The 24,797-nt window shown below is 35.4% G+C and overlaps 1 protein-coding gene across 6 annotated transcripts in view; it reads right to left on the bottom strand.

The window, feature by feature from the left end:
* LOC125675656 (glutamate [NMDA] receptor subunit 1-like) overlaps positions 1 to 24,797 on the bottom strand; it is a 186,675-nt gene that overhangs the window by 161,739 nt on the left and 139 nt on the right. For 5 of the 6 annotated variants that reach the window (XR_008800963.1, XM_048913438.2, XM_056158088.1 and 2 more), the window contains exons 1-4: positions 24,789 to 24,797; positions 15,394 to 15,783; positions 10,397 to 10,567; positions 7,733 to 7,833 (exon numbers count right to left, since the gene is read on the bottom strand). The exon at positions 24,789 to 24,797 is cut by the window's right edge and continues 139 nt beyond it. Coding sequence is in view for 5 of the 6 variants with exons in the window: in XM_048913438.2 (XP_048769395.1) it covers positions 7,733 to 7,833; positions 10,397 to 10,567; positions 15,394 to 15,783 (662 nt within the window). In the remaining variant the exon portion in view is untranslated. Of the gene's footprint in view, positions 1 to 7,732; positions 7,834 to 10,396; positions 10,568 to 15,393; positions 15,784 to 16,265; positions 16,414 to 24,788 lie in introns of those variants that run through there. The other variant, XM_048913436.2, reaches the window with a different exon arrangement.

Below are 24,797 nucleotides of genomic sequence, written 5' to 3'. Positions count from 1 at the left end.
AAAGGCTTTAAATAATAGGTGTATTAACATTAAAACATCAAAATATATGACTAATTTAGACTCTTCCTCAAGTCATAACCCTGGGTTGTGAAATTCACCATTTTTTGTACATCCTTTTCTGCTATTCCTAAGTATGCATTTAGATTTTATACAGTATCAGCAAACTTACACATAAATACTATATATACTAAGTTTGGGCCCCAAAACCCTTACTCTGGGGAAAATCATATTTACAATTTTGGTAAAAGACTACCTGCTCTATCTATTTAGGTCTTCTTTTTTTTTATTGAGTTGGTTTACGGATCCGCTGCACTGATTTTTGGGGATGTTGGGGAAAAAAATAAAATGGTTTTTCACTCCTTTTTATATTTCCGACGCTGTAATTTTTCCTTTTCACCAAAAAAAAAAAAAAAAAAGAAAGAAAAGAAAATAGATTCCGCTGGACTGGATATTTGGACAGACGCCTCCGTTGAAATCTCGGGACAGTCCATAATATTCATGTGTGGAATATCGGTCAACTTCAGCCAGTGCTAACAATTATTCTGCACCTTAGTAATAATGCTTTTTGCTTCCAATAAGTTATCTGTTTGTGAAACTAACTTCTAATTAGCATTAGTTATGCATTGCATACCATTTAGATATGTAAATCCCAAAATAAAAACAAACACTTGTTTTCAGATGGCATCCATGACGTACGTTGGGTTGCACTAATCACCTAAACAAGTATAACCCTACCTGACCTTACCAGGCATACATTTTGACAAGGATACACTTTTAAATTCTTATTAATGAATTTTAAAGAAATATTCTTCATAATCAAATCAATATGTGTAATTCTTCATATATTGAAGGAGGTTGAAAACATATTTAACATTATTGAATTCATTCTTTGTATAAAATTTGTTGACTACCAACAATAAATTGATCTGACCTATATAAAATTCAGAATTTTTTAATAAATGTTTATAGGGTTCATGAATTTTATTTATAACTTTACTTGATTTCATAAATAAGACTTTAAAACTTAAAAGTAAATTTTTAGACAAAATATATTCTTGGTAATGGTCAGTCAGGATTTTAGTACTTCAGGTAATTAGTACGTCCCTATATACGTCATGGATGCCATCTTTTGAATGGAAAAACGATGTGAAAACCACACATATGTAAAAAAAAAAAAACAAAAAAAAAAAAACTTGTTTTGATGTTCTACACCACATCTAGAAATGTGTGGTAGATTTCTGAAAATTTGTCATTTTGGGGCAGTTTTTGCCCTGCCCCATAGGCCCCAGGAATGCAGGAATCCTGAAATTTACAATTTATGTTCCCTTTGTTCCAAATATGTTTCATACCAAATTTGAAAAGAATTGGAATGATAGTTATCAAGAAGTTAAAAATGTTTATTGTTCACACATTTAATAACTGACTATTTTGGCCCCACCCTGATACCAAAACCCCTACCCCTGGGATCATCAAATTTACAATTTTGGTAAAGGACTACCTGCTCTTTCTAAATATCCATTTAGTTTCAATTTAGTATCAATAGCACTAAAGAAGATGTAATTTAAGTGTTTTACACATAAACACTATATAAACAAGTTTGGTCCCGCCCTGGGGTCAGAACCCCTACCCCAGGGATCATGAAATTTACAATTTTGGTAGAGGCCTTAAATTCCTCTGCATTTAGTTTTTCTTACATTTGTGCAGTTCTTGAGAAGAAGATTTTTGATAATTGGTCAATTTTGGGCAGTTTTTACCCCGCCCCTAAGACCCCAGGGGTGCTGGAGTCCTGAAATTTAAAATTCATGTCCCCCTTGTCCCAATGATACTTCATACCAAATTTGAAAAGAATTGGACCTGTAGTTATTAGGAAAAAGTTAAAAAGGTTCAATTGTTAACACATGATGGACGAAAACCAATTGCAATAGGTCACCTGAGTTTACTCAGGTGACCTAACAAATTGCATACATGGGTGGTTTTTTTCTTGAAAGATATTCGAATTAAAAAAAAAAACTTGTAAGTCTTATTTACAAAATCTTTTACCATGAGGAGTAGAAATTTTGAAAATGGCGACTAGAAATTTGAAAATGGTGACCAGAAATATTTCTAGGTCGCCATTTTGCGACTTGATAGCAGATGTGACTTGGAGCACTGCTTGAGAAATTTTTTATCTCAAAATCATTTTACAACATGAACTACGAATAAAAATTTTCTACAAATGAATTATCTGATGGCTTGTAATAAAAAGCAAAGTATTTACTCTCTAGAAGGGGGTGACAATTAACAGTAAGCTTCTCCCTTAACTTAGTTTGTTTATACCTGTGATTGTCAGGCTGTTTGTTTGAAGGAATGAAATTTGGACTCAATGATTTTAGCATGGGACTCATTATTGTAATCAAGGGGAGTCCACTGGACTCATGGTAACCATTTTCAAAATGAATCACTGCCACTCTGATTCCACACACAAGTATTCTGAAGTTGAAATAAAAAATATGCTAAAGTTCCTCATTGAGGTCTTTGGTGATCAGGTCTTCCAACAGTCTGTTGGAATTCCCATGGACACAAATTGTGCTCCTTTGTTAGCTGACCTGTTTTTATATTCATATAAAGCAGAATTTATTCAAAAACTTCTACGCAAGAAGAAAAAATATCTTGCAGTGGCCTTCAATTCGACATTTAGATATATCATATATCAACGACGTTTAGTCTATGAACAATAATAACTTTCATTCATATGTCGTTTCAATATATCCCTGTGAGCTCGAAATAAAAGACACCACAGACCCGTCCAATTCTGCTTCATACTTAGATATGTAATTGAAAGTAGACATTAACAGCAAAGTGACAACTCATCTGTATGACAAACGGGATGATTTCAACTTCTCCATCGTCAACTTCCCATATTTATGTAGCAATATTCCATTATCACCTGAATATGGTGTTTATATCGCGAAACTGATTCAATACCCAAGAGCTGGTTCTGCACATGGTCAGTTTTTAAATCGAGGCAAGCTACTGACAATCAAGTTGTTGGTGCAGGGGTTTCAACCGTCTCGATTAAAGTCAGGATTTTGCAAATTCTATGATCGTTATAACGATCTAGTATGCCAATACAACCTATCATTGGGTCAAATGCTGTCTGACATGTTTCATACCGATTGTTAGACCATTCTTGGCACACTGATTTTGACTACGAATAATTCCGTTTAACTGATCAGGATTTAGGGCTCACGGCGGGTGCGACCGGTCGATAGGGGATGGTTACTCCTCCTTGGCACCTGATCCCACCTCTGGTGTGTCCAGGGGTTCGAGTTTGCCCAACTATCTATTTTGTATTGCTTATAGGAGTTGTGAGATTGATCACTGTTCGTTATCTTCATCTTTCATGTCCAACTTAGCCCCACCCTTCGGCATAAACTCTGAACTCAGGGGTTATGAATTTCACAGCTTTGGTAATGGCTCATCACTTATTATATTCATGCCAATAGTTTGACTGCTCGATGTCTAAGAGTAAAGAAGACTTTTGAAGATTACATTAATTTTAATGGTGTTAGCCACATCCATTAGGCAAAAGGGAGAAAGAGACCATGGAATTCAAATTTTGTTCCTGTTGACCCAAAGATGTAATATACCAAAATTGGTTCAATTTGGTCCAACTGTTCCAGAGAGGAAGCTGAAAATGTTTAAAAGTTTACAATCGATGCATGATGGACAACTAATGATGAATGACGAATAATAAACAAAGCATGGAAACAGTTATCATCCAGTCACCTTAGTGACTCAAGTGCCCTAAAAAGTCAGATGGATAGAAAGACAAACATATAGGCTGAGTGCAAATTAGTAGTTCCCTTTGTAGATAGGGGACTAAAAAAATCCGGAAAACTATTAAAGCTGTGATAGATGGACAAAAGGTCAGACAGATGGAGTGCAAATTGGTATTCCCCTTCAATTCCGCTGGTAGGGACGAAAAAGGAGGAAAGGAGGAAAACAGCATGAGCCTACTTCTTACTACAGCAGAAACAAAAGTCACAGAAACAATGAAAAAGACAAGTGAACCAGAAAAACACACGCAAAAATCGTTCAGTTGCGACTTTTACAAAACTTTTCCTGATTATTATGATATAGATCTATAATACTAGTATACAGTAATACTGATACTAAATGTAACTCAAGTTTTCGAACAGTTAATAATCATTCGATAAAATGACGTTTTCACATTTAAATTGCTAGGAATAACGCAGTATTAAGTCTTCCCCGGAAGACATGTGTCGCCTGCTAGTTCATTCTATATGTAATATATCACGTATAATGTTGAAAAAGTAAATTATTGAAATGGTTTTTGTCACTAAACAGGAAGTTGATAAGCGACAGATTCGAAAATGTCTTACACAATACAGTTGGCCACAGTGATGCTCTGTGCCAAATATCAGGGAGTTGCCCCATGTGGTTCTTGAGAAAACTGTGACAGAAATTTTGTGACGACAACGCCAGACGACGACGCAGGACGACGGATAGTGATCCCTATATGTCGCCACTGCGTAACGCAGGAGAAATTTTTTTGCTGTAAAAAATTCTAAGTCCCGGCAAACAGGAAGTTGATAAGCGACAGATTCGAAAATGTCTTACACAATACAGTTGGCCACAGTGATGCTCTGTGCCAAATATCAGGGAGTTGCCCCATGTGGTTCTTGAGAAAACTGTGACAGAAATTTTTTGTGACGACGCCGCCAGACGACGACACAGGACGATCCCTATATGTCGCCACTGCGTAACGCAGGCGACACAATTAGTGATGTACCGATTGTCGCCGACTTTCGATTGTCGGTCGCTATAACTGAAACAATGTGAATAATCGATTGTCATTTTGAAAATCGAAAATCAGCAACATCGGTATTTTGTTGTTGTTGATAATACGAATATTCCTGCCGCGACTTATTTAAAATCAAAAATGGCAGACGAAGCTGAATTGAACAAGAAGTACTGCGAGCAATGCTCACTAAGAATACCCCCCGCTTACCCCAATCTCCCAAAGGGTGTTGGTAATAGGTAAAACTTCAGTATTATGATCCAAAAGGTATCTAGGAACACAGCATCTCCATGCGATGAAAAAAGCCATTAAAGAATTTAAATGGAAACCATATTGCTACTTCGATGTCCAGTGCACGTGACCTTTGACTTTTTGACCCCAAAATCGATAGGGAACATCTTCATCCCATGGGTAGTCCATATGTATGATATGGTGACTGTAGGTGGAAAGGATAACGCTTTAGAGCCCGGAAACCATATTCCTACTTCAATGTCCAGTGCGCTTGACCTTTGACCTTTTGACCCCAAAATCGAAAGGGAACATCTTCATCCCATAGGTAGTCCATATACAGTGAAACTTCTCCAAACCGGCCCCTCAGAAAACCGGTTCTCCCTGAATATCGGCCGATTTTCAAAGTCCCGGCAGAAACCTTAATATTTCCTTACAAAGAAAGTTTCACAAAACCGGCCACCCCTGAAAATCGGACATCGGCCACTTTTTAAAGTACAATTGTTAACAAACATGTGTAATTTACCCTTATAATACCGGCCACTATTTGAAGACTAAAAAATTTTGGCCAGAGGGGTGATTAAGACTTGCCAGGTGTGAAAAATGACTGACCTACTGGCCAGGTGGGAAATTATCCACCAGAGGTGTGAAAAACACCAGTGGCCTCTATAAGTTCTTTAGTTTACCTGTGCTGTCCAAGGTGCTAATTGGTGCTTATCTAATCCAAGTGACCCTTTCAAATTTCGGTACGAAATGTTATAAACAGATATGCACATATTGAATGACTACAATCAATACGCCATATTGTTGCACCATGGATATAAGCGGTAGTTAATAAACAACAAACCCATGACTGTTAATGATAATTTTCAATAGATAAATAATTTTTTGGAGGTTTCCATTGACTTAAAATTCCTAAGAAACATCACAATTAAAATCATATTTTTACTACTCTACTTTTCAAAAACGTCAAAACAAATCTGTTAACGATATAAGCATTGGACGTAAACAGAGTTTTTAAAAGTAAGAGGAATTCCAATAATAGGCCTCTGTGTTTTCTTTATGTATCCTGTTATAAATTTTAAGTTAAAATTAGATGATTGCAGCAAGACTATTTCTGGTAATAATTACCTGTAGGTACAAGCGGTCCAGTTTGATCTCCACTGATGATTGATCATAGATCCACATATCAAAGTGAGCAGTACCTACTCTGTGTACATGTATTAATTGCAGCAATCAAACGGCTATGTGTTTGTTTTGTTTATTAAAACATAAGCCGAAATTCTACATAAATCCTGCTAGTCTACAGATTTCTATACCTATATCAAATGCAGTTTTATTTAAACGGAATGTTTTCCATTATTTATGCATGTCAATGTAAAAATGTTTATTCATGTTTAATTAATTTTAGTGCTATAAATTGAAAATAAACATGTTAGTAAATTATTTTGTTTTATTTCCGATAGTGAAATAATAGTCCTTGAACACCATATTATATGGTTTGTGGTATGTCAATGAAATATCTAATAAAAATTGAGCTGAAATGTCTCTAAATGCTAAATTCTCGGTATACCGGCCACCCCTCTAAACTGGCCGTTTTTTTCGGTCCGACAGCTGGCCGGTTTAGAGAAGTTTCACTGTATAAGATATGGTGACGGTAGGTGGAAAGGATAATGCTTTAGAGCCCGGAAACCATTGCGTCTACAGACGGACGGACAGACAGATGGACAACCCGATTCCAGTATACCCCCCCCCCCCCCCACAACTTGTTGCGGGGGGTATAATGATTGAATATTGTTTAACGTTTCTCTTGAGAATCTTTCACACACATGGAGACATCAGCATTGCCGGTAAAGGCATGCAAAATTTAGGCCTATGCTCGGCGTTTACAGTCTTTAAACAGGGAGTGATCTTTATCGTGCCACACCTGTTGTGACACGGGGCCTCGGATTTTGCCTCTTACAACAAGCAAGGGGTATTGAGGCTCTATTCTAACCCGGATCCCATAAGAACAACAAAAGTCGAGAGATATATCCCTATCCCGGGAAAATAAAATCGAAAGTATGTGATTATTAACTTCAAATATCTAATTATGATTTTGGACGTCTCCACATGAGTGAAAAATTCTCGAGAGAGACGTTAAACAAGATACAATCAATCTAATGATTTTATTCTAAATAACTTAATATCTAAGGTAAAACATAAAGTTAATTTAATATATTTATGCCATAAAATTGCAATCATTAAAATTTGATTATTTTTCGATTAATCAATCGAAAAGGTACATCCGATCATCGATTTTTTTTTTTCCCCCGATTGCCCATCACTAGGAATAATGTCATTTGGTACTTGTGTTGTATTCATTATCATAAATACACCAAGTAATGGTTGCATACAGCATCATCCTCAATATAAATGCAAGAAGACAAACATTTGATGTCCATAAGTATGTTTTCAGCAGTAAAAACTGAAGAAAATATCACTTTATCTGCAGATTTCCCAATTTTGAATTGACAGAAGATCAAACTTAAGATATCTTGTGCAATTCTGAATTTTGATTTGACCATTTGCTATCATGAAATTGGAACCATTCTGGAGAATGGCTGATATGTCAAGTAAACACTTACAAAGGTAAGTGCAACAAGCTAGTTAAACCACAACTAATACATCATGATCTATCAGAAAGTTATCACTACTTACATAGCTGACAACAGGATTACCCTGGACTGAAGACTGTCCAACTGCTGTAGGTAGGATGTGTAGTCTTTAGAGCCTGATGGGTACTTTATTACTTTTTCAATCTGTAAATAAACATGATTTTACATCAACCAATCTCTCTTTCTCTCTCTCTCTCTCTCTCTCTCTCTCTCTCTCTCTCTCTGCAATACAGGAATGGCTACATGCAGGAGTTCTCCCATACTTCACCACCAGTCATATAGGATTCCAAACTCGGAGAGGGACTAGTAAGTTGTTAGAACTTCTTCCTAATCCTCTTTGCTTAGGTTCAAAACAAAATAAAACATATCAAAATCCTACAGTACCTTATCACACTACTATAAAGGAATGTCTACATACAGACATCATACAGTAACTTATCACACTACTATAAAGGAATGTCAACATACAGACATCATACAGTATCTTATCACACTACTATAAAGGAATGTCAACATACAGACATCATACTGTACCTTATCACACTACTATAAAGGAATGTCAACATACAGACATCATACAGTACCTTATCACACTACTATAAAGAAATGTCTACATACAGACATCCTACAGTAACTTATCACACTACTATAAAGGAATGTCTACATACAGACATCATACAGTATCTTATCACACTACTATAAAGGAATGTCTACATACAGACATTCTACAGTACCTTATCACACTACTATAAAGGAATGTCTACAGACATCATACAGTATCTTATCACACTACTATGAAGAAATGTCTACATACAGACATCCTACAGTAACTTATCACACTACTATAAAGAAATGTCTACATACAGACATTCTACAGTACCTTATCACACTACTATAAAGGAATGTCTACAGATATCATACAGTATCTTATCACACTACTATAAAGAAATGTCTACATACAGACATCCTACAGTAACTTATCACACTACTATAAAGGAATGTCTACATACAGACATCCTACAGTACCTTATCACACTACTATAAAGGAATGTCTACATACAGACATCCTACAGTACCTTATCACACTACTATAAAGAAATGTCTACATACAGACATCATACAGTATCTTATCACACTACTATAAAGAAATGTCTACATACAGACATTCTACAGTACCTTATCACACTACTATAAAGGAATGTCTACATACAGACATCCTACAGTACCTTATCACACTACTATAAAGAAATGTCTACATACAGACATCATACAGTATCTTATCACACTACTATAAAGGAATGTTTACATACAGACATTCTACAGTACCTTATCACACTACTATAAAAGAATGTCTACATACAGACATCATACAGTACCTTATCACACTACTATAAAAGAATGTGTACATACAGACATCATACAGTACCTTATCACACTACTATAAAGAAATGTCAACATACAGACATCCTACAGTACCTTATCACACTACTATAAAAGAAATGTCTACATACAGACATTCTACAGTACCTTATCACACTACTATAAAAGAATGTGTACATACAGACATCATACAGTATCTTATCACACTACTATGAAGAAATGTCTACATACAGACATCCTACAGTAACTTATCACACTACTATAAAGGAATGTCTACATACAGACATCATACAGTATCTTATCACACTACTATAAAGGAATGTCTACATACAGACATCCTACAGTAACTTATCACACTACTATAAAGAAATGTCTACATACAGACATCATACAGTATCTTATCACACTACTATAAAGGAATGTCTACATACAGACATCATACAGTAACTTATCACACTACTATAAAAGAATGTCTACATACAGACATTCTACAGTACCTTATCACACTACTATAAAGAAATGTCTACATACAGACATCATACAGTATCTTATCACACTACTATAAAGAAATGTCTACATACAGACATCCTACAGTAACTTATCACACTACTATAAAAGAATGTCTACATACAGACATTCTACAGTACCTTATCACACTACTATAAAGAAATGTCTACATACAGACATCATACAGTATCTTATCACACTACTATAAAGAAATGTCTACATACAGACATCATACAGTATCTTATCACACTACTATAAAGGAATGTCTACATACAGACATCATACAGTATCTTATCACACTACTATAAAGAAATGTCTACATACAGACATCATACAGTATCTTATCACACTACTATAAAGAAATGTCTACATACAGACATTCTACAGTACCTTATCACACTACTATAAAAGAATGTGTACATACAGACATCCTACAGTATCTTATCACACTACTATAAAGAAATGTCTACATACAGACATTCTACAGTAACTTATCACACTACTATAAAGGAATGTCTACATACAGACATCCTACAGTAACTTATCACACTACTATAAAGGAATGTCTACATACAGACATCCTACAGTATCTTATCACACTACTATAAAGAAATGTCTACATACAGACATCATACAGTATCTTATCACACTACTATAAAGGAATGTCTACATACAGACATTCTACAGTACCTTATCACACTACTATAAAAGAATGTGTACATACAGACATCATACAGTATCTTATCACACTACTATAAAGAACTGTCAACATACAGACATCCTACAGTATCTCATCACACTACTGACCAAAACTACTTACAGAAATTTCATCAGAATTTGACTGGAACCGGTTCAGAATCATGCGACCTTCTATGTCCATACTGTGGATAAACACGACCTGATTCCACTCGAAGTATTGCAGCATCTTCAACCAAACATCAGCCTGATGGAAGTATGGTGGTACTGTGCGAAGGAAAGTCTTGTGGACAGTCTATACAAAAACAATCATAGTGGATGTACGAGAACAAGTTCACATACTGTATGTGTACTTACTTTAGTGGGATTCATATTTTAGCACCTTTGACAGTGAAACAAAAGTCTTGCCTTTTGGATATATAATTTTCTTTATTACAAAAACAACTTATAATAGAAAAGAGAAATCTGGACAATCTTCACCGTGTACAATGCCTAGTGGTGTTACAATCATCGATTATAATCAGTCAATTGTTGGCAAATTCTAAGCGCTCGATTATGAAAATTTTATTCCAATTAATCGGTTTTTAGATTTTATTTTCTCAACGACTGTACTTTTTGAAGAATATTCCTGCCGTGACCTATCTATAGCAACCTAAAAGTTGTTTATCGTAATGGCGGCGCACACGAAAGCGAAAGTATCCATACACGGGGAATAAAGCATGTTCACTTAGTCAGATACTGAGATAGACATATTTTGATTCAGACATATAAACGAAGGACCATTAATCAAAGAGAATCTTGATACTACCAAAGTCATCATGTGTGAATTACACAGATAAAAACCGCTTCAAAGGCCACTGTTACTCTGCACGTGCATATCATGTTTTCAGTTGGTGGCAATAGATCCGTTTTATTTTTGTTTTTAATAAAATGAATTTTTTTCCTTATTTTGCTTTGCTGAACAATAATTATATTTTAATTAAGCCGGATCATCGTCAGTTAATGACATGTAACTTTGATATAAGGGGATATAGCTGAAGCAAACGATATCCGTTTTTGGCGACTTTTATATATGTAATTAAAAGAATAACAAATACACACAGAAAATATTCACTTACACCCTAAGCTATAGAAACGACAAATATAAACATAGAAAATATTTACTTACACTTTTTCAATAGTTAAATTACTTTAAATCATTATAGAATTTCTCTATGTCCGATTATAATCGATAATTAGTTATTTACAGTAAACCAATCATCGATTATGAAATTCTCACCGATTCCCATCACTAACAATGCCACATGCAGGGACCGTGATCGGTGTAGCGCGGGGATGTGAATTTGAAGTGAAGAAAGTAGGTCAATAAGTATTCAAAGACTGATTGTGTTTAATCAAAATAAATCTAGATAGCCAAAAGTATTGCACGGAAGACAATGGTTATTGACAAGCTAGCACTAGCAATTGGGGAGTTTAGAACTCTTTGGAAATACTCAAACACTTTGGCAATATACAAGTAGGGTAGGCACCGGGTATATTTTTCGGTGTATTTAATGAGAAACCTTCATTCCTACTGCATAAAAGTCCCAAGTTTTTTAACCAGAAACTTTTCCTTTGAATATTCGACTGAAGAAACCAACACAAAATCATGACATGCCAAGTATTTGACTGAAAACCCCGTGTGGCGTAGGGGGACGAGACTTCCTTTAGCTTTAGCAAAGTTTCTTACCAATTAAAATCCACATCTTGAACACAGTGAATATATAAATATCAAATTCAAACTTGTTAAAGGTTACTCTGATATTCGTACGATAAACCGATAATGATGTGTGACTTTTTCATTAAGAAAAACATTCTAAAATATATCACCACAATACCAGATGATTAAGACAGTTTCATATTTTAATGAAATTGACATGAACTATTGATAATTTCAGATAATGCAATGACCAGAGATAAAAACAATCTTTGGTTAAATAAACACAGACGGGAGGGGTGGGGGTGGAGGGGTGGGGGTCTAGTAGTGTCTAAAGTTTAATTCTAAGTTATGATATAATTACATGTAATACCAAGAATTTCAGGAATACCCAGAAATAAAGCAAGATGAAAGCATTTGATATAAATGTTTTCAGGTACGTAGGATTTTTTTTTTCAAAAAAGAGGGGGGAGGGGAGGGGAGAGCTGGAGAAGTTGACCTCACAAGAGTCTGAAAATTCTTGAAAAGCAAAAACAAAACAAATATAACAAAACCCAGTTTAAACCCTTAATTGCGGGGGGTGGGGGCAAGAGATTGATCGGTTCCTTAAATTTTACAATTCAAACATTGTTTCAATAAATGGAGGTAGTTTAAAGATCAAACTTTGTTCGTAAAATTAACCAACTATGCATGTACAGAAAAAAAAAACTTTCACACCCCCTTCTATTGCTACGTGTTTATAATTATTTTTGTGTACATTTGAGTAAGTTGATATACACTAATGATTTTCAAATGACTGAATTACACGCAAGTAAACATATTTCAACAAAAATATTGCATTTAATAGAGATGCGTGTTCCATATATAATTAACATGTTCCGGTCATTGACACCTGATGTACATATTTTTGTCCACAGTGTGAAATGATTACAAGATAATAATTACATGCTTTGTTTGCACATGTAATTTCTGAAAAGTAATAATGAAGAATTGATGATATTCTATAGGCATCCTTACCCGGTTATAAAATTGTTGAGGACTGCGAAAAATCACACAAGGGACACAAATATAATCAATGACTAAAAGTATTGTACAGCAATATCATTTGTCAGTAATTACACTATATTCCTTAACTGGCACTCATTTACATGTACAATCAGAAATAGCAAATCCTTATAATAATGCAATGAATTGAGGAACCAAACTCAGACATGTTTTAGCATGGACCGTAAGCATATTCTCTCACCAGAGGGTGCGTTACGCAAGCTTCCCTTTACATCTCTGTCAACGCTTGGAGTCATGTGACATTATAATCACATGATATAAACAGCCATTCTCATTTCCTTTCCATTTAAAAGTTCTGACAATTAACAGGTGATACATCAGGCTCTTTCATAGTCCACTGGCACTTTGCTGTTTGCATCTTATTTTACAAGTTTTATTGAATGTTTTAGAGCCTTTCTTACTTTTGATTCCATGTTTACGTTAAATCTCTACCACGTGAATGACCTACATTCAGACACATATTACGAAGTAGTTCCAAATTTAGGATCAGAAAACCGCGATTTTAAACAATTTACAGAAAGCACCAATTTAATTGCACAAAAAGCATTTCATAATATAACTAAATATTTAGTCCAAAACATAAATGTTGGATATTAGAAACTTTTACAAGATTTCTGTTAAAAGCCATTGACAGAGGTCTAGTGCTCGTAGCGCATGAAACTCTGAGTAGAGAATAGGACCACATCATCTTATGTGCCACCTGTATTCTGGGGGAAATAACTCAAGCTGCACTGTGAAAAATGTCTTAAGTTTGATTTTGACGCATATAATATTTCCCACATAAATCATATATGTGCTGAGTTGGTTGGGATTCCATCATTTCCTCTACATGCTATCAATTTTACTCTGCAAAACACAGGTAACTTTAAACATATAGATAACCGTCAATCATACACTGTGATTTTACTTGGGTTCCCTTTGAACAAAATGGTCTGAGAATTTTCCATATAATTTTGAATAAAAACAATATTCACTGTGCTGAAGATGTGCATTTTAGTGAGAAACTTTGCTTACATTAAAAGGATTCTCGGTCCACCTACGCCACATGATTTTCATCCTCCTACGCCACATGGGGTTTTCAGTCAAATACTCGGCATATCATGATTTTGTGTTGGTTTCTTCAGTCGAATATCGAGTTCCCATGCATTCAAAGGAAATGTTTCTAGTAAATAAACTTGGGACTTTATGCAGTAGGAATGAAGGTTGCTCATTAAATACACCGAAAAATATACCCGGCGCCTTCCCTACTTGTATATTGTCAAAGTGTTTGAGTATTTCCAAAGAGTTCTAAACTCCCCAATTGCTAGTGCTAGCTTGTCAATAACCATTGTCTTCCGTGCAATACTTTTGGCTATCTAGATTTATTTTGATTAAACACTATCAGTCTTTGAATACTTATTGACCTACTTTCTTCACTTCGAATTCACATCCCCGCGCTTCACCGATCATGTATGTGGCATTGTACACAGTGACCTTGTGCTCAATATAAACAAAGGCTTTAAAAACTGGTCATTTGATGAATATCAATTAAGATTTAACAAAAACAGACAAACGCGATTTCAAAAGACAGCATAGCTTTTAATGTTAACAAACTTTTCAGTAAAAATAAAAATTAATGTTTATAGGTATTTTAATGAACATCTTGCGGCATTGTAAATTGCATAATTCAAACTTTGATGCCTCAAAGTACGAAATCATCAGTCACAGCTGAACCTGAGTTTACTCCAGGGATTTATCAGCCTATTTTGGGAAACGCCATTTTTTCAAAATTGGGAAAATTTAATCGACAATTTGCTGAAACTGGGGAAAATAACAAAATTATATATATACTTGTTTTCATATATATTTCAGATTATTCCAACATAACCTTTAATTTTCACGGAAACACAACACAGTGTTAACATGGTCAGACCGCATAAGCAAATTCTAATAATACTGTCCAAAGATATGTGTTTACAAGTCTATTAATGCATGGAGTGCAAATAATATTCATTGAGGAAAAGCCTCTCTCTACAGAGGCAGTAGAGACATGAACAATGCAAAGAAGTTCCAGGAAACAGAATGCATGATTTGCAATTAAAAAACAACACAATTTTTTCAAAATTTTATTTTTGGGAATTTTTACCCGCAAATTCGGAAAATTTGAGCCTATTTTCGATTGGGAATGGGACTGAGAAGGTACTGATAAATCCCTGTACTCAGACGACTTCCATGTAACAATGCTAAAATATAATTGTGACACTGACATATATCTCCACATTTTTACATTTTTGTTTTAGATTAGAAGATTTAAAATGTGAAAGAAAAAAAAACTCAACCTGCAGTCCTTTATTAAAACCCTAATGGGTTATATATCTTACCATGTCTGAGAATGAACTGTCTCGTGCTGATATTCCAATAACTGGGATGGAGTAGAAACCACATGTATAAGACACAGAAATAGGAGGACTGTTGTCAGAATTCTCTGGTTTACTAACAACCACTGTATGAACTCCCTTAGATATCACCTCACTGCACAAGTTTAGAGCAGACCGTATTGGATTAGCATCCATCTTAATGTAAAGAGCCTCAAACTCCAGATTCTCTGGCAAATCCTGATTAGCTCTCTTCACAACTTCTTCAAATGTGCGTCCATTTTCATCTGTGCTAACAATCCCAGCCATTTTGAATGTAACCTTTGCTGCAGAGGTCATGATGACATACAGTAAGAAAACCAACTTTCCTATCCTGGCCATATTTCCCTGAACCATCTAAAACAAAGTCTAAATTATTGATTAAACGATAAAAATGCATATTAGTCAAGGAGGAAAAATACATTTTTTTTTTAATATTAATTAGTGAGTACAGCAAGATCTAATGGTAACACATACATATGAAAGGTAACATACTATTAGAAAAACTTTCCTTGTCCTACCCTCACAGTATGCCTGTATAATTGAGTATCTTGATCAATGAAAAACAGTCTTTACAGACTGTGACCTCGTACTAAATGTCAAGACTTCCAGTGACTATGATGAAGAGGTAAGATAAATAGAGTATGATGTTGTTTGACTTGAAACTTACTAAAATTGAAGACGAAAAATGACATCTAAATAATTCATATTTCAAATAATTTTCTGAAAATATCAGGAAAATTCTTGTTTGCTACATTGGCAAAATTTAGAGTTATGCATCTATTGAAGTGATTACAACACATGATCGAACACATGTTTACCCGGTGTTTGTTATTAACCTGCCGTCCAATATTGGCTAAAGGTGATCAGAAAACCTCACTTGAGCTTTCAGTTCAGGTGAGCTAAACACTGAGGTCCCATGTCACAGCAGGTGTGGCACAATAAAGATCCCTTCCTGCTCAAAGGCCTAAAGTTTGCAGCCCTTCATCAACATTGGTGACGTCTCCATATGAGTGAAAAATTCTCAAGATTAGTGTTGAAAAATCGTATGGCCAAGTTGCAGTTTGGAAAATTATGCACGCTTGCATTCACAAAGTAAAAACATGCACATATTTACGTTTATAAGTATGAAGCTTTGAATGGATGCAAGGCTTTACATGCAAATATATATGGAAAGTCTTCAGATATGGGCCAAGGTGACTCAGGTGAGCAATGTGGCCCATGGGCTTCTTGTTTATAATTCCGATCAGGGCTCGAAATTAACATATGCCCGTCAGTCTGTGACTGGTTAAAAGTCTGGCGGACTGACATACATTTGTTTAAGTCAGTCCGATGGGACTGGTTAATTTTCTAAAGCATCATTTTGGAAAATATACTTATGAAATTTTATACACACATTTGGCATTCTTCGATCTGTAAATGTTAGACGAATCTGGTTCGTAAATATAAATCCCACATTTAAATGTTACAATATCGTCTGAGGCATATTGAGTTAAATTTCATTTTAATAACATTAACGAAATATGTTTAATTATTTCTGGAAAACTGTTGGACTGGTAAATTTTTCTGCGGACTGGTTGAAATTATACCCCATCAGTCCGGCTGGACTGGTGACATAAAAAGTTAGCTTCAAGCCCTGCCGATCGGGCTTGGTTCAAATTATAAAATTCGTATTATTTCTGAATTTTGACTATTTCATCTCAATTTCTTTTTAAAATATGTTTATCTGATATGTCTTTTTTCTAAATGACATGTTTTTTGAAGATTTTATCCGTAGATTAAAAAAATATTAGCAAATAACATTTTCAATTTTCATAAAACACAATTTTTCCAAAAAATTAGAAAGTCTATCTGAGTCGTTTATAGGCATGTTGTCTTAGATATTCATATTATGAATTTGGACTCTAGAGTATCTTATTTGTAAACAAAGTACCTTTTTTTATCATTCTGGGATCTCTCTCTCTCTCTCTCTGATTGATGTTTTCTGCCACACTCAACAATTTTTCAGTTATCTGGTGGCGCCGTTTTTAATGGTGGAAGAGAGAACCAAGATGCAATGTACCTGGGAAGAGACCACCGACCATCCGAAAGTAAACTGGGAAACTTTGTCACTTACCGGTGCGAGTGGGATTCGAACCCGCGTCGACAGAGGTGAGAGGCCGTGATAAATCACAAAAAATTCATGTAAAATACTTGAGAGCTTGTATCACTTTTCCAATGGTGAAATCATACTTCATAAGAAATGTTTTAACAAGCCATTAAATAAAATTCTAATGCAATGAGCTACCTTAAAAGTAAAAACATTAAAAGATATGACTAATTTGGACCCATCTTAGAGTCAAAATCCTGGGTTGTGAAATTTACCATTTTTTTGTACATCCTTTTCTGCTATTCCTAAGTATGCATTTAGATTTTATACAGTATCAGCAAACTTACACATAAATTAAAATATATCACATACTAAGTTTTGGCCCCACACTGGGGTCAGAACCCCTACCCTGGGAATCATCAAATTTAAAATTTTGGTAAATATCCATTTAGCATCAATAACACTAAAGATGTTATTTAAGTGTTTTACACATAGACACTATATAGTAAGGCCAAAAAAATACATGTTGGTTCCCACTTTCCCGACTGACCTTAAAAATTTCTGCCGGCCCTAACAAATTTTTTTCCATTATCAAAGCTAAATTTCAAACGTTGTATAAAATAGCAATCGTGATCTTACACGCATTCGCAAGAACCATGACCATAGCTAATGATAAATCACGGCTGAGATTCGGCTCGACTGGATATTTGGAATAAAGCCGTTGCTGAATAATGGGACAGTCCTTCATAAATCAAATTTATATGTCAACTTCAGCCGGTGTAAACAATTATTGTGCACCTTGACAACAATGTTGTCTGCTGCAGTTAAGTTATTTGTATATTTAACTATATTAAACTAATTTTCATTCGCTATATGCAATGCATTTCTTACATGATTAATCCCGTGGTGATCCGGGTTAAAATAGGTCCTCAGTACCCCCTTGCTTGTCTTAATAAGAGGCGACTAAATGGGGCGGTCCCGTGTCACAGCAGGTGTGGCACGATAAAGATCCCTCCCTGGTCAATGGCCATAAGCGCCGAGCATAGGCCTAAATTTTGCAGCCCTTCACCGGCAGTGGTGACGTCTCCATATGAGTGAAATAGTCTCGAGAGGGACGTTAAACAATATTCAATCAATCAATTTTACATGATTGTATGCCAACATGTTTGGTGAATCAGTAAATTGAACTGAATTTATTTGCATAACAGAATAACATATAAGGCCAACGATAAAAATTGTTGAGTTTCCGCTAACGTTCCAGAAAAAGATAGGGTAGGTAGGTAGGAAATAAATTTTATTTTTTTTTTAAATTTTATTTTTTCAGAGTATGCAAAAAACATTGTAAACTCTAACAAGTGTAGTATAGGAAGGAGGAGAAAATCTTTGGCTGGACCGGGAATCGAACCCGGGACCCCTGCATTACTAGGCAGGTACTCTAACCACTGAGCTATCCAGGCCGATATCCAGTCCGTATAGCCCCAATTACTACATTCCTCCTTCCTTAAGATCAATTATAATTTTATAATTGTCTTTCAATATATCAACCCAGGTTCTTTCGCCCCTGACAGGCCAACCTGCACCATTAGGGGTGATCAACGGCACCAAATGTAGTATGGGAAGGAGAAAACCTTTGGCTGGACCCCTGCATTTCTAGTCAGGTGCTCTAAGCACTGAGCTATCCAGGCCGATATCCACGGTCCGTATAGCCCCAATTACTGCACAAGTTAAATGTTCTATTGAATTTTATACTTTCAAAATAAAATTTTGCTTAAATTTAATTGCAAATAAACTTTCAATCATAACATTTCACCCATTATTGGCTGAGGATTATTTCCAGATGTTTTATAAGAAACTATATTTTTCAATGAAACATATCTAGCATAAAACACAAAAGTTAACTCCTCTATGCCACTATGCTCTACAAGTACCAGATATATTGTTTCTACATTTAGATTGGTTGTCATAGGAATACTTCTATTGGATATTTTTGACAGGAAAATAATGTGATGGTTTTGAAAAAATATATTAAATCATCACCAAAATATCAACATCATTAACATATTTTAAGTTTATTAATACATTTCTGAATGTATTTTCACAATCTAAATGGAACAAGGATAGGAAGACAGTCTGGGCAGATCCCACTTATCCTAATGGGATCCAACTCTCTTCCAGCTAAAACTTTTTACCGGACATAAATTTTTATTTTAAAAACAATCTGCACATCTTTTTTTCCTCTCGGCTCTCACCAGCCATCAACAACTCGGATGCGCTCACTACTTTATTTGCGGCCTTTTTCATAGTGTTTTCAGTTAGAACTGCAGCAGAAACCAAGGATGTGCATACAAATTTGACAGACTGGACATTCATGTCTGTCAATCTGCATCATGACCTCCATATAAAACTAGGGTCCCCGTCTAATGCCCGTTGAAATGATAGCATAAGACAGTGCATGGCTATAAATAGCCACCGTCTAAAAACAACATAGGAGTTGGCAATTTTAACAAAAGAAAGTCTTCTATGAAAACATGACACTTGGCAGAGTCTTTCGACCGTCTGTTAACTTCAATTGTTAAATCATCGTTGCGTGAGCACGCATGGAGGTACTAGCCACTGGGTCAACCAACATCCATGCTGTTAGTTAGAAACATTAATATATTTTTTCCGGGAAAATGACGATTTTTTTTTTAAATATCGAAAAAAAATTCTAGGGTCGGGGCTATAATTTAGGGTCGGTCGGGTTAGCGGAAACACAACACATTTTATCAGTGGCCTAATAATCATTGTTAAAAAGTCCCCCCCCCCCTTCAATTCTACATGCCTGGCAACATAAAACCACAAGGCAATGAAAGTTTAGAATATTATTTTTGTCTTAACCTCCTTCCACACCATTTGATAATCACCTCATTTTGAAAGTACAAATAATCATGTTACATGTAAATTAGGAATTTTTACATCCGAATTTATATGAATACGGGACTTTCGAGATGCGGATCCATTCTGACTTTTATCGTGCGTTGAACGTAATTTATAGGGTATCAGGACAACTCGCCCCAAGACAACTCGCCCCCTCTTCAGGACAACTTGCCCTTAAGGCACCTCACAACTCACCCTCAAGACAACTCGCCCCCTCTTCGGGACAACTCGCCCCCTCTCTTGAGATAAATCACCCCTTCATATCATACATGTTTACAATTATTATTTTTGGTCTATATCCAAGAGGTGTATTAGCAAAAGTTAAGTAATTTCTAATATATAGCATATATACATCACAGACAAAAAGACATGTTCACATAACCACCAAACTTCGTGTCATTTTATGCAAGACGAAATATTTTAGTGAAAATCCAGTGTTTGGGTTCAGTAAATTCATCATCACTTGTACATACATGTAAAGTATATAATTTCAGCGGAAACAAGTTAGCGTTTGGTATAGGGAGAGTATTAGCTTGGTCTACAGCTGACGTAGTACAAAATGTATAATTATCAATAATTTGCGTCCGTTATTAAACCTGATTGTTTGATTTCCCCCAAGCTGTTATACATTTATGTCTAACGTTAAGGTGCTCATCATCAGAGTACTTTTCACTTTGAAATCGCCGCTTAAAAAGAAGCCGTAAAGCAAAGCCGTTATAAAATTTCTAAAATGGGAATTTTATGATTTTTCAACAGGAATTAGTGGCGAAATGCATTTAAAGATAATTACATGTATCAGAATATTCATGCCTCACATTTACACTTATGTAGTATACATACTGTATCGATAAAACACACACACCTTCCAAAAAAAAAAACATCCAAAAAAATTTCTCAGTATTGGAGACATTTAATCCATTACCTGAATATCAGTAAATATAATTTTCCTAGCAGATTGAATTATGAAAAATGTCATTTTTTCTGAAATGCACTAATTAAATCTGTGTATAATTATATTAAGAATTTACCATTTGTGTTAAAGTACGAAATAAAAAGACAAATCTTCATAGGGTTTAAAAGTGTAAATTTTTGTACAATTACACACACACACACAAAATGAAAATAAAATGTGATAATATATTTATATCATATTGGGGGCAAGTTGTCTCAAGAGAAGGGGTGACTTGTCTTGTCCTGAGATAGGGCGAGTTGTCCTAAGAGGGGGCAAGTTGTCCTGAGAGGGGGCGAGTTGTCTTGAGGGCGAGTTGTCCAGCATTCATTTGTAGGGCATGTCACTTCCGGATTACAATAACAATTAAGTGAACAAACATGAAATTCTTCAATTGCTATCAAATTCCTGCATTAAATGCTATCTTTGATAGCAAGGAATCACTACAACCATTTTAGAGGAAAATGCAATTGATTAAATTATGCGAGTTCAGGCGAGGGAAATAAATCTAGGGAATATCTTGAGAATATCGGTAAAACTTTACGCCTTGCATCCAATGATACGTGTTTAAATGCGCCTTTTCCCTTCCATATAATTTACACCCAGGTACTAAGCACCAATAGTGACTTAGATCGTCATCGTGGGACTGCACATAGCTCTTTACAGACCGTCTGCTAGTGAAACACCACATGCATCGATGTCAACTTTGCCCTACAATTGGTTATTATCACGTGACCGTGGTGTATAAACGTCAAATATAATCGGTTGTTCCGACACATCCCGAAAGTTCCGTATTAGAAATATTTTCACTTCTGAAATTATAGTCAGTGCAACATAAATTTCTGAACGTTTTAACTTCTAGAAACATAACTAGAGGTGTAACGATACAGCGATATTACATCGATCGTATTGGTCGCAAGGGCTCACGATACGCATATCGTATCGTCAGGTATATATCGTGATACGGTATGAGTTGATTTTTATTGACTAACTTTAAAAATCTACTTATGACCTAACAAATGTTAACATTCAAAAATGGCTAAAAAGGAGGTAGAATCAAATATTGAGATGGTAAACTGATGTTGAGATGTTTATTCTATACATTAAACTTCTAATACTGTGGAGGTAAAAAACACAACAATATGTAAAGATTATCACTTTATACAGAAATTGATCAGCCTAGGATGTATACATGTTTTCATATCTTTTGTTTGGACAGTTATACATTCAATGTATTTAACTGTGGTTCTGTGGACAATGCGTGTGACCTTTTAGATGTATACATGCCCAATAATGGGTTCAACCATATCCGCAATTTAACTTTACGGAAAAGTTATCGTCTTTTTACATCATTTGAATGTCCTCGTCAATCACATTTTGGAGTAAAAATCGCTCGTGGAAGACTCATTCGTTTCATCAACTACCTAATTGTCCAACCATTATGTTAGCCGCCATATTTAATGACCACTTAATGTAACCCCCAAACCTACATTAAAGTTGATAAATTTAATGTGCGGAATCGTACATTAAAACAATGATACAACGGAACTTAATGTCACATTAAATATTTTAAATTTAATGATGCTTTAATGTCAATTTAAATATTGATCTTACAATCAATCCCAGTCTTCAAAATTAAAATGTCAAAACAAAGACGAATCTGTCAGAGTTGTGCATGCTCGTCCCAAAACAGCATCAGATACTCAACCCACAGGAGTTTGAAATTTTATCAATAAAGTCAATAAAATTCACTTGATTGACCAAGCCATGAGCTTAAGAGAAATCTGGAGTTTTGCTTTGAACCGCCGCGCAATGAGTATAACTCGTCAGTATTTATCACTAACAACATTTGCCTACTTAAATTTGCCTCCTAACCCCTCTCTAATGCTGTCAGTATCCACTTTATTCGATTCCGTGTAAACATTGACTTTACCGAGGACCCATTGCAATACGTCACATTCACTCCGGGCCTGTTTAATGTCAATTTTTACACGGAATCGAATAAAGTGGATACTGACAGCATTAGAGGAGGCAAATTTAAGTAGGCAAATGTTGTTAGTGATAAATACTCAGGGTTCCAAATTACCGCTCACCCACTCGCATTGGCGACTAAACTTTGCTTGTGGGCACCCAAAATTTTCGTTCTCGTCGCCCACTTGGCGACCGTAATTGTCCGATCAACATTTTTCTTTCCGGCCGATCCGAGTCCTATTATAATTGAAGTTCAATTTCCGGTTGAGGTTTTGCCACTTGGTGAGACATTCATGATTCCTGGGGTATCAAACCTTCCAAAATGTATTTAAACCAGAAGTTGAACAACACAAGGGTTACTTTAAACGAAAAGAAAGTGTCTGCTTTTAACCAAAGTGGAAAGAAGGGGAGAATATGGCTCGATGACGGCAAAAAGGGGATGACGTGCTGTGTGTACAAAACATGACATGAAAGGTCCAATCGTTGTGACAGCTTGCCCAAGTTATAAACTTGACAGCATCGTAAAGCTGAGAAATTTTGAAATAACATAAAAAGTCTGAAGAAATGTGTGTTAAAGTCAGACGCCGCGAAGATCATAAAGTTCCTAGGTTGACGAAATGTGAGTGGAAATGAGAGGTATTTGAAAGAATTACGGAGAAGGAAACAGAATTTAAATATTGATATTTTAATTTTTTAAATAAATTGCAATGACCTGATGTTTCTTTTTTCTTGTAAAAAAAAAACAACAAACACCATGTTATTCAATTTCATGATGTGTGTGGGCTACTAAAATTTCATGTGGGCTAACAGGATTTCTTATTCAGGGGCCCACTTGGCCCCTAAGGTATTCAGTCGAAGTTGGAACCCTGAATACTGACGAGTTATATTCATTGCGTGGCGGTTCAAAGCGAAACTCGAGATTTCTCTAAAACGGCATTTCATTCCTGTTCGCTATGCTAACGCATAGCTCATGGCTTGGTCAATCATGTGAATTTTATTGACTTTATTGATTAAATTTCAAACTCCTGTAACACATAGCTCATGGATTGGTCAATCATGTGAATTTTATTGACTTTATTGATTAAATTTCAAACTCCTGTGCTCAACCTTACTCAGTACTGACCCCCCCCCCCCCCCCCCCAAAAAAAACAAGGTTTTCCTTAAGATGGAATTTTCACAGAATTTCCACTTCAAAGTTCTACAAAGCTTTTTAAACTGTAAGTTCTGAAATTCAAATCTTGACAGAAAGCTACACAGTGCATAGCTGTTCTCCGACTTCTCGCCCTATATGGTAGCACCTGCCACGAGCCTTATTACTGCATCCACAGGGGTTTTAACAAAACCTTGTGACAGCATATCTATATAATTTATTTGTGTAGCACATTGGAAACTAGAGAAAAATTGAAACAGTAATGTATACAATGAAAAATTTCTTACCTAATCGAT

Source organism: Ostrea edulis, chromosome 3 (assembly GCF_947568905.1).
Source record: "Ostrea edulis chromosome 3, xbOstEdul1.1, whole genome shotgun sequence".
NCBI classification, from domain to species: Eukaryota; Metazoa; Mollusca; class Bivalvia; order Ostreida; family Ostreidae; genus Ostrea; species Ostrea edulis.
The sequence above is the reverse complement of the archived record's forward strand: the minus strand, read 5'-3'. Positions and strand labels throughout refer to the sequence as shown.